At 36.3% G+C, this 12,420-nt stretch overlaps 1 protein-coding gene across 1 annotated transcript in view; it reads right to left on the reverse strand.

Annotated features, from left to right (window-relative positions):
- Nucleotides 1-12,420, reverse strand: part of LOC136038710 (uncharacterized) — a 31,100-nt gene that overhangs the window by 7,024 nt on the left and 11,656 nt on the right. Inside the window, exons 4-6 of the mRNA XM_065722036.1 lie at nt 12,076-12,264; nt 9,653-9,821; nt 8,263-8,342 (exon numbers count right to left, since the gene is read on the reverse strand). Coding sequence (XP_065578108.1) covers nt 8,263-8,342; nt 9,653-9,821; nt 12,076-12,264 — 438 coding nt within the window. The remainder of the gene's footprint in view (nt 1-8,262; nt 8,343-9,652; nt 9,822-12,075; nt 12,265-12,420) is intronic.

Raw genomic sequence — 12,420 nt, forward strand, 5'->3', positions numbered from 1 at the left:
GAAGGGGAAGGAGCCCTCCTCCCAAGCCCATTCATTTTCCGAACACAACCAATCAAAATTTTGAGACAGTAATTTTGTTCAGCATAGTAGAACAGTACAGCAGCTATGTCTCTAGGGTTATTGAGTATGTCAACCCCCCACAATTATGCAATTGGCCCATTATACTTTAAAGCTAAATGTCGCTTCAAAACTAAATCAAAAGGAACTGTGTGCATGGTTGCCAATAAGAAGCCTCAGCAACATATCGAGAACGACTGGGGGTATTAATTGGAAACTTTCAGGGCTACTACTGTTGCTGCTTCTGCTCTTACAATTTAAATAAATTAAAAGAGTGTAAGTTTATCCGGGTTGTCGAAGAGCATATATACAATATTTTGGGACGATATTAAGTTTCATTTTTAGGTCAACATGAGGAAATAAAAACTTCAATTAAATAATACTATTTGTGTCAGGATTAAAAATTGTTGAAAAAGTTTTTCTAACATATAAAATAGGAAGCCAAACTATGGATTATTATAGAAAATTAATTTAAAACAACTTTTCCCTAAAACAAGTTTTTCATAGAAACGTAAAGAGCTCCATTAAGCCAAGAATGAGCAGAAATAGAATCGAATAATCTTCCGAGCTTAATTCTACCACAGATCACAATCAATTAATACATTGAACTCAAAACGAACATAAATTACAATAAATAGCCGAATCAAACACAAAATGAGCGAAAATTAACATGAGTAGGGTTGATAACCTTCTCAAGACCAGAACATAATTTGCGCTGTATTGAAAAAAAAAAAAAACAAAAAAAGCAAATGACCGTGGATTGTCAGTTTAATTGACATATACTGATATATATTCCTTAAAGTTTTGATATTTTTTATTTATGGAAGTAAGAAAAGTGAAAACGTTTATAACACATTTTGTTTTCAGTAAAGTGCATATTATGTAGGGGAATGATTGTTTTGGGGAATGATAAGCTTGGGGGAGGGGTCTGATTGCCCTCCATTCACTTTTGACTCTTAAAACGGGCACTAAAGCTTCCAACTTGCAATAAAATGAGCTCCATCCTATCAAAGTTTATACAACTATCCGTTCCATAAAAACCCTATATGCCCTGGGCACAACTTACGATCCTTGCCAATGGGCTCTGGGGCGTTGTGTCCATCCTAAAGACATAGTTGTATGATTTTTAGAATATTGGTGACAAAATGGTTATCTCACAAATTCAGTCAATGTGTTCTGGGAAAAGAGGATGTCAAGGCTAGTTGCTCTCCATCATGTTTGACTCTTTAAAAGGAAAAAGAACTATACATTTCAAATCAAGTGAGTCTCTTCTGAAGTTCACACGACCCCCCTTCCATAGAAACTTTATATGTCCATGATGCATAACTTACAACCCTCACCCCCATACTCTGCCCACTTCAAAAGCCTTATTATATGATCTTAGACTATTTTTGAAAAAATGTCTGTCTCAAAATTTTTATCAGATGCATTTGTGGAAAATACAACGTAGGTGGGAGGGGGAAGGAGCTGGTGCCCCTGATGACTTTGGCTCTTAAAAAGGGAACTAGAAAATCTGATTTCCAATTCAATGAGCCCCCTCCAGAGTTCATACGACTACCATTTTCATAAAAACCTTGTATGCCCACTTGCACAGAGGGCTGTGGGAGGGGAGATCATCCTCAAGACACAATTACCAAATCTTTCAACTACAGTGAACAAAATGGCTATCTCAAAATTTTGATTAGAAGTGTTTTGGGAATTTATGGGCGTGGGGGGGAGGGGCTTATTGCCCTCTAATCACTTTTGACTATTAAAAAAGGCCCTTTCAATTTCCAATTGAATGCGCCTTTTTTGAAGTTTCTACGACAACAAATGGTCATCTCAAATTTGCAGTGGAGAGGTGTGCGTGTATCTGAACTACCGCGTAACTTAACCACAAGCAACTGCACTTCTGTAACTGAACCACCGTGCAGCTGAATCCCTGTAAAACCGAACCCCCTTGCGATTGAACCATTGTGTAACTGAACCACCGTGTAACGAAACCCCCGTACAAGTCATCCCCATTTAGCTGAATCCACGTGCAACTGAACCACCGAACAACTGAACCATCATGCAACTGAACCACCGTGCAACTGAGCCGTCGTGTAACTGAAACTCTTACAACTGAACCACTAAATTCAGTTTTTTAGTATTCTAAAAATATGAGGCAATATTATTGGGTAAAACAGAAGTTAGAATTTTTATATCTTCAACCTTGTTGGAATTGTTAAAAGAAAAGAATTGTAAAAAGAATATCCGATGTCACAAACCATTAAAGCTAATTTATTTCTCTTTTTTTCAGACGAATCAGACCTTTTGGAAATTAAGTAATAAACATATGTGTTCAAAATATTTGACCTTCGTGAATCAAGATAACGAATTTTGAACAGATGTCTTTGAGGAGATTGCAGCAAAAAAGGAAATGGGAGGGGTACTGGTTGTACTCCAGCCTTTTTTCAACATTCCTTCAACATGCCCTTAAAGTTTAAACTTCATACCCTCAGGTTTATACCCTCAGCTGTTCTCGACACATTGCAGATACATCGTCTTGTAGAACCGGATGCACAGAATACCTCTTGATTTAGTAGAAGATGTTCCTAAACATTTTCTGAACGATATGACGGCTAATATCATCAGCCATTGTCAATATTTCTGGTATTTCCTTTTCAGAACCAATAAAGGGAAAAATGTTTTTTGATTGAGTTTAGAATTCTTCTTGACAATTCCCTGAGGTCTGACCTTAATGCTCCATGTTTTTTTATTTATAGGATCGAAGATTCCCTCTTTTCTTGATAAAAAAAATATCTTTTATATTAACAATAGGTAACTTGCATAATATACAGCCCTTGCACCAAGGGCTAGGGGTTGTGAGCCCTGGAGACATAGTTATTCAACCTTTAAACTATTTAAATAACATGGTCACCTCAAAATTATCGATTGGATAATCGATAATTCCCCCCTTAAAATTTTTGAACTTAAAATTTAAATTTCCAATCGAATGAACCTTCTCCGATGTTTGCACAACCACCCGTTAACAATGGGTAACTTGCAATGACCTACAGCCCTTCCCCCAGGGACTGTTGCAATTTTTGTTAATCACGTTTATTAATTGTAACGTTTATTATTCGATTGTAAGTTTAAAGTTTTAGTACCCATTTTAAAGGTCAAAAGTGATTGGAGGGCAACCACCCCCCCTCCCCAACCCCCGGGAAAAACACCTCCTGTGGGAAATACCTTCGGAAAATACGACCTCGCACAAAGTGCTCCCCCCCCCCAATAGAAAATAGCTCCACGAGAAAAATACCCCTTGTGATTGGTTGGTATCCAATCTCTTCCGACTTATAAATAAAAGAGTAGAATTGTCTAGGGATTATAAACAATTTCTACGTCCATCCTTCTCTGCCTTAGAGCTAATTCTGTACTTATCCAAAGGCTCAATGAAACGTGAGATGTTTTGGCATTGAAACGCATCCTTTGGGGTATTCCCCCCTCTCCCTAGCTACAAAGCAATCAGAGAACCCTATCGCAGAAGTTTAAGAACCATTTTTAAGTTTTGTAATTTGTCCATTGCTTACAGATAGTATTTGTTATTGGGAAACTTACGGACTTTTTCGTGTGGGTGTCTTATGATGGGAGGGGGGTTTCTGGTGGGATTTTCTATCAGGAGAACATTTGTGCAAGAAAGGGGGAGACTTACACACAAATTCTCTTTTCCATTTTCCTTAGCACTTCTCAACTAAACTATAAGGGTATAAACACCTAGACCCGTAGACAGTGACGCAGCGAAGGGAACCCCCCGTTAACCGACATGTGAAGTCCGATTTTCTCGGTTTTTGTGATAACGAAACGAAGCTTTTTTATGAATCATCTTTATAGTCATTTATTTCGTGACAGAATGACATTATATAGTCATTTAAGTCATGACAGAAAGTCACGAAGAAGGACATCGAACCACTTGAAGGTTTTAGAAATGTGGTACATGTGGAACAAGTCATGGTTTCAACTCATTCGTCCACAGATAGAGAACAGATCACTTTCGCAGAACCTGGTACAACAGCTTCCTGATGCCGAGACGGGTTGAATAGCCTTGTCCTTAGTAAATAAGTAATGTTAAGAGGGGTGTTGAAAATCCGTGGAATGATGACGAGTCCTCCTCCGATTCTATTTTCAGCTACCCTCCCCCCCCAAAAAAAAATATCTGATAAAATGTTGGGATAGCCGTCGTGTTGAAATTAGTCAAAAAGAGAAAAAAGTGTTCCTCCGTTGATGATATAGTCCCCAGGGCCCACGGGGCAAGCGATGTAAGATCTATAAGCCTATTGTTTACATATAAGGTTGGTCTCCGTTTCTTGGCCCTTCAGCCAGGAAGTGCAATGGGGGGTTGGGGGCCAGCCATCCTGTGCTTTCGCACACCCTTCCTGCTTACCTTCCCCAGATTTCTCCAGGTACCCATTTAGAGCTGGGTCGACTCTGGCTAAGCTTACAGAGTCACGCCACTGACCCCCGTCCCAAACTGAAGAATTGGGTACACCGGGATTCGAACCCGCGTCCTCTCAGACAAAGGATCCCGAATCCATCGCACCAACCCTAATATCGAAGCAGTAATATCGAAGGATCAGTCAAAGGTATTAACTTAAAACTTTAAAGACATCTTTAAAGGGATATTAAAAAAAGAACGGAGGATAGCCAACACCCCCCCCCCCCCCCTCTCTCTTGCTTTTTCAATGTCAGACTTTAACACTTATCGGAATCTTAAAAAAGCTATTTTATTCAAAATAGTCAGAATGCCTAGCAATTATACCTCCAAGGATGCCGTGTCTCCACAGCCCCTGTGGCAAGGTATGTAAATTGGATAATTTCTTCAATTTTTCATGCAGGATTTATCATTGAGAAGGGGGGAATGTTTGATTTTGGGTATGTCCGAAAAGGCTAAGGCTATTGAGGTGAAATTTGAGGGAATGTTGAGGGGTATGTTAAGCTAAATCAAAAGAAACCATCTGCATCCAAGTTATCAAAAGGCGTGTCTACAATATTTTAAAAGTGGATAAGCGGGTTACCTTTGGAATTTTCAGGGCCACGACTACTACTGCGGCTGCAAGCGTGACTGGGTACAATTATAACTACTTCTGACTGCGACTTGCAACTTTTGCTGCGACTGGTTACAACTGTTACCACTTGTACTTGTTACTACTATCAGAGAATGTTGAGGGCGATGTTGAAGAAAAAACAAAACAAAAAACGCTAAGGTAATGCCGGCTGAGTGCATTCAGTTGAAATTCCCAGGGCATGCTAAACAATATGCTTGGAGCACAAAGGGCCCCCTTGTCCTTTTTAGACCCTTTTAACACTGGTCAAAATTATGAAATAGCTACTATGCTCAAATTAGTCAAACCGTCTAATAACTGTACCTATGGGAATATCAATTCCCTCTCAGCCCCTGGAGAAACGGTCGTAAATTATGCAATTTGCCCATTATTTACATACAGGATTTATCATTAAGAAAAAGGAGAAATGTTTGATTTGTTTGTCAGGAAACGATAAGGGTATAAAGGCAAAATTTCAGGGAAGTGCCGAAACCCTATAGGCAGGTGTTCATTCTCTTTATGAGCCCTTGTGTTGGGTTGCCGCCTCCGGATTATTTGTCTTTTTTATTGTTTTTTAATATTTGGTAAACGACGACTTATACTTACGACACGACTGCCTGTCCATAGATTATTCTTTATTGCTGATTGTGTATGGCTATCTGTTTGACCTTTGTAATTGGATGGATGAGTAGGGTTAAGGCCTCATTAAAGTACTGATCTATATTAATTACTAAAGTAGGAAAACAGTCTTCCTTTCGCCTTCCGTCTTTCTTTTTTGTTTATATGTTTTTTTTATGGTGTATTTTTATTTCTGTGTTTGAGCTGTTGCGTTGGCGATTTCTTTTTTCATTATTAAATTAAAACACAGTTGTGGAACAAGGTTATCAAAAGGGTTTATCCGAAATATCTTAGGAGTGGTTAAGTGTATTAATTTTATACTTTCAGGACCACTATTGCTACTACTACTGTGGCTCCAACTATGACTACTTGGGAATAACTGCATATGTGAGTGCTTGCGACTTCGACTACCTCTGCTTGAGACAGGAACCGTGTCCGTTACACGTATCGGGGTTGCAAAAAGGATATATCTGCAATATCTTAGGTGCATCGAAGTGTTTAAGGCTTTATGCTTTCATGACCACTATTGCTGCCACTACTTGCGATTGTGACTATGAATACTTAGGACTATTTACAAGTATAACTACTTATGACAACGGGGGTGACTATGTATATCTGCTAATACAACGACTTGAAACATTGACTATCTTAACTGTAATTGCTTGTGACTGTGAATACTAACGAATACAATTACTTTTGACTGTTAATAAGGGTACTTATAGTTGCGACTGGATCTACGACTGCAACTATTTGCAACTGTCGCAACTTGCAACCGTGTTAACTTCCGACTATGACAAACTGGAGCTGCGAGTAGTTAAGCCTAGGAATACTTGTGAGCGGGACTATTTGCGATCCCAAAAACTTACGACTACGACTACTAGTGACTGTGAATGCGAATGCAACTCGACTGCTACTGTAATTACTTGTGACTGTGGCTACTTACAACTGCAACTACGTGTAACTGCAAGTGCGACAACTTGCGACTACGAGTGCTCAACTCGTGATTGCAACTGCAACTGCTTGTGAATGTGACTACTACTATTAGTGCTGATACTAAACTGTGATTAAGATTGTGACTGTAAATAATACTACAACATCTACTATTACGACTATAACTGTTGAACTAAATCAAAAGAGTGTAACTGCATCCTGCTTTTCAAAATAGCATAGTACATCCAGGCTGCCAAAAGGTCTTATCTGCAACATCTCACGAATGGCTGACATTTGATCAGAATATAACAATGAGCATCCCACTCGTCAAAGGGTATTTTCAATATATGAAGATTGATTAAAAATGAGGATTGATCAAACAGGTGATTCGGGAACCAATCAAAATTAGTCTTAAAATAAATAATAATATTTCTTTGAACGGGGACTTGGGGGAGTATTCACTAAATTCTTTCTGCACAAATTTAATTAAAACGATCTAACAAAATATTTTACTAAACCAATTTATAATAGTATTGAACCAGTTACGAAAAGACCTTTGAGGCAGGGTGCTAAAAACGCAAGGTTAGCTTTGAGAACTTGCATTTAATCATTTTGTTCTGTTTTGTTTGAATAGGTTTATCATCTCATTTCATGCTTTTTATCAGTCCTGGTTGAACTTCGTTGAAGTAAGGATGCTAGCTGTTTTTAAAAAAGTTTTTTTTTAAAAAACATCATTAGTTTTAATTCTCACATTTTAATGTAAGTTTATGTATATATATGTGTATATATATTATGTATATATATACCTTGGACACAGGGCCAAAATATCCACTGAATTGATTTCCACTGCCTTGAAAAGATTTTCCCTATTGTTTCTACTTAGTGTTTCTTAGAAAATTGATTAGCCAATGGTATTAGTTGAAACTTTAAGGGGATGTTAAACTAAATTAAAAGATGCTACGTGCAATCACGTTATCAAAATGATGAGTGTAATATCTCAGCAACAGTTAAGGGTATTAAGTTGAAACATTCAGATAATATTGATGGGGATTTTGAGCTCAATTGAAAGATACTTTGATAATACAAAGCATAGGCTGTACAGTTTTATTGTTAGGGGAAGGGAAAGGGGAAAGTTGCGAAGCTCCTGTTTGTAGCATCTTTTGTTTGTTTTAAGTTTGGCATGAACATCCAGTTTAATTTTCACACGTTTTAAAATGTATTCATTCATCCATGTTTGCACCTGCTATGTTTATGTTTGCTATGATCAGTTATTTTAATTTCTGTTCGTTTTGTGTTTAATTTATTTTTAATAGTAGTTTCTGGTTGTTTTGATTTATTACAGAAATTTTGTTAACCTGGTAATGAGTTTGACATGGATCTTTACCTTAAGAGCAAAAATTTGGTCGTTTTTTCTTAATTATTATTTCACAAAATATATCACTGCTTGTACAGCTCTGGTTCGAGTGTACATGCACGTTTAGTTGGCTGAGACACAAAAAGGTACTATAATTGTGGCCTTTGCTATCCGAGTACTCAAGGGCTCCCAAATGGCTCATTTTTGAGCAAGATAAGGAAGTAAAAGAAGAAAACTTACAACAAGTCATATCCTTTTGCTGCTGTGTAGTGCCCTGGAATGGCGTTATTAAACTGTTGTCCTTTTTGCTGCACTTGCATCTGGAAAATAATTTTTTTCAAAATACTTGAGCATTGGAATGAAAAAAAGAAAAATTAAGCACGGGAAAACAAAACCGCCAAAAATCTTCCAAAGGCAAACGTAAAGGTTTCTTAAAGACAAATATCGTATTTTCTATACTACATATTTTTCTATACTTCATTAATGTTACTTCTGTGATAAGAGAAGATATTAGCCTTATTATTTTAGATCATGCTAAAGTTTTATAGTGCAAGGTAGTGTTTGAGTAGGCACTCTTAAAGAACTGAAACAGAAAATCAAACTTTTGCCTAAAGAGCGGTGGATTCAGAAGGGGGCCGCCACTTAACCACGAAAAGTTTTACAGAGATTTGAAAATAATTCTCCTCCCATACCAACAGTGCTTATGTTTTGGTAGTAGTTCTTAAAGAATTGAGACAAAAAGTTAAACTTTAATGTAAAGGACGGGGGCTTAGAATGGAGCAGCCCCCCTCATATATAAAATAAATTCTATTCGGTTCAAGTTTTAGGTATCACTCCTTCCTTATATACCTTAACTGATAATCAAGCAAGCCTAAAGGCTCTTCTGAGCGTAAAGAGTCAGTAAAAGAGAGAATTGGAATGCTATGAAGGAGAAGTCCAACAGTTGGTAAGATTTATGGTAAGGCTGAATAGACCATAGCCACCATCGCCACCCCCAGCCAAAAATTGAACATAGTTTTTAGGTGTGGCTGCAAACGGCAGTAAAAACCTCGATCCAGGGATAGTGGGTCCATATCTGTTGTAATAATAATAATGATAATAATAATAATAATAATAATGATAATAGTCACAACTTATGTGTTTTTAAGAAGTTAAAAAATAAGCCTTTTAAAAAAATCTGATTTCTGATCTTTTTAATATCATCGGCAGGCCTATTCAAGATATAAGGGGGGCTACCGCTCCCTTAATCCCCACTGTTTGCTGTTAAATGCTATAGATCAATTCTTTCAAGTTGATCAGAAGCTGTCTAGACTGGTAGTCTAAAAATTTGGCTGAGGGTTAACACAATTCTTAGGCCACCTAATATCTATTCTGTAGTAACAAGTGACTAAAACGATCAAGTCCGTTTGAAGAAAATAGGACAAAAGAATATCTAGGATGAACTTGAAGCATCATTTCAATTTGCGAGTGAAAGACAATTTTTGGAAACTAAGGACATCTTTTCAAATACGTTAGGCATTTAGAGGACAGCACAAATCACACCTGAACATTCTATTGCTTGTTTGCCTGAAGACGATTGAAAATATTACAGTCTCCTTCAGTATTTTTAGCCTAAGGTGATTATACTTACGTGCTGAAATCACATTGCACAGGGCCATAACCACCATCAAAATCACAAGAGAGTCGACCAAAAGAAGCTTTGATACTTTTCTTCGCTAACAGTTCTTCAAGCTTTGTTCTTGCATAGTTGACACTTTCACACCGACGCAAATATTTGGTCCCAAAAGTTTCAGCGTTATCTACCAAATGAGGAGAATCATGAAAAAAAAAATAATGAATCAATTGGTTTGAATAAAAAAAATGAATCATTTATTTGACAAGAAAAAACCTTCAAAACAAGCCAAATTCAGCATGTTAAGTTTTTGTCCCCAGTGCCACAGCTTAAGCAGAAATAAATTGAAATCGGATAAAAGTTTTTATATTACCTCAAGAAGGGAAGAGCTTTTTGATGTGCATTTGCTTTAAAAAATAAAATTCCAGTTTAAACGTTCTAAAAGTCAACCTAATAAGGGCTTATGCCAGTTTGCCGCTCACTCAATCGGACTATCTGTCTTGGCTTTTTCTACAATTAGCCATGATTTGAGGACAACAGCTACTTGATTTTAGTTCTTAATTTGATTTGAATTAAAATCAAGCAGTTGTAGGCATCAAGCCATGGCTAATTGTAGAAAAAACCAAGACAGATAGTCAGAGTGAGTGAGAGGGGCAAATCTGCCATAAGCCCTTATTAAGATTGTATAAAAATGATCTCAGTTCATTTTTTGATAGAAAAGTCTGTCTATCATCCGTCCATGTGTCATTCCTTGGGCAGAACTAAGGTAGACAGTCATAGAACTAAGGGATGAAAGAACTCGATTGATTTTGGGTTGATGCGTGACGGACTATGTCCACTGGACTTGTATGCAAAATCAAGATGATTGATCATTTATTTTAAATTATTATTTTATTATTTTTATTATATTATTATTTTAGTTATTATTTTATTCTACTTGATTATATTTTGTTGATAGAAGACAAAGTACATATAAAAATCATAAATAATTTAAACATGCTTCACCAATATCTACTCATCACACAGAAAATACATAACATAGAAAACACAAAAGTACATCAGAACATAAAAAGCACACAAATTAGTTGCATGTATGAAATACTTCATTTAATCTTAATCAGTAAACTAATATTTCTTTTTAATAAAAACATATTTAAAATATCTCGCTATTGTACAGATATATTGTGGAGATGTATTTTCCGAGAATTCTGGAAGTATCAACTCAAGTTTCCAAAATATAATTTCCCTTACAGTAGAAAAACCCTGGTCCTGGCTCAAGGAATGCACTAGACAATTCTACTCATAGGGCTATTCAAAATAATGGTATAATCAGACGGACGAAAAAGAGGAAAAACATCAGCATCCGTACTTAAAGAAAACTGAGCGTAATAAAGAAATAATAACGTGAAATGTAGTTACTGTTTATATTTTTGGGGCCCAAAGTTTAAATAGTATTTTTAAGCAAAGTTTGGGATAAATTACGTCAAGAAATAATATACTCTATTTACAAACAAATTAAAAATGTTTTTGCCTCGCAATGTACTTTACCGATCATTCAGATAAATAAATTTGGTGATTTTCTGACATAATAGTTTCTTTTTCTACTACTTTTGAAAATCCCCCCCCCGCGTTATAGGAGAAATAACAACGATAAATATTACTAGAGTTACTAAGATAAAAAGAATCCGATAAAATTCTGGACCCGTTGAACCCTATACTCCTCAAAAAAAAAAACCAAAAATAGCTCCCATTGCTAGGGTTATATAACAATTTTGTTTCGTTTTCTGCTATTTTTGAAGATTCGCGAAATAACAACGACACATATTACTGGGCTTACTAGACGAAAAGAATCAGATAAGTGTTCGGATCATTCAAACCATGTACTCCTGGAAAAAAAACATTACCGAAAGAAGCCACCAACGTTATTTTTTAAAGTATTTTTTTTTAATAAGAATATAATATATTCATCTACAACAACAAATTTAAGCTTACATGATTATGTCAAGGTTGAAATTAAAAATGAATAAAATCTACCAAAAATGCAAAAAAAAAAATTTCCAAAGTGGGAAGCACTATTTCAAGGTCGACACAAGAAGATATAAGGAAAGCGTCAAACAATCAAATCAATCTTAAAATGACAAATAGGCTACAGAGCAAAGGAACTCTGTTATCATTCTATCCTTTGATATTTTTTGGCGTCTATTTTATCGACCAGCCGCATTAAAAGGGTACGTAGTCAAAGTGTTGTTCCTTGTTATTCCTATTTTTCAAATAAATAGTGACAGTGGCACGTATTTGGTGCTATCTAGTGCAGATTCAACGTCGAGGAATTACAACAAGTTGGATCTTGCTATATAGAACTTTTGGAGACGTTAAATCCTTAGAAGATTTAATCTCGGACTATTTATATTTACAAGATTTGAGACATGTTAATGACTTACAACAAGGTAACATTCGAGCAAAATCCAATCTAACTGAATGACTAAAGACCTTCAGTGTAAGTGGGTTGACACACCAACAAATTCCATCATCGCATTGCAGCTGTTCGTAATTGCCAAATGGATCACAATGTAGGGTCACATCGTTTCGGTTTGCATTTTTCTGAAGCTCTGCTACTTTTCTAGAGCATGCTAAAAATTCAGGACATGAAAGAAAATTAGAAGAATTTAGAAAAGCGAGCACAGAGAAAAATTCTAGACAAAAAACCTTTTGAACCAAAGACATACTTGAAGAAAACCGGCATTATCTCCATATCAAGCAGATCTTAGAGAATTTTCGGAGGATGG

The sequence above is a fragment of the Artemia franciscana genome, chromosome 18 (assembly GCF_032884065.1).
Source record: "Artemia franciscana chromosome 18, ASM3288406v1, whole genome shotgun sequence".
Classification (NCBI taxonomy): Eukaryota; Metazoa; Arthropoda; class Branchiopoda; order Anostraca; family Artemiidae; genus Artemia; species Artemia franciscana.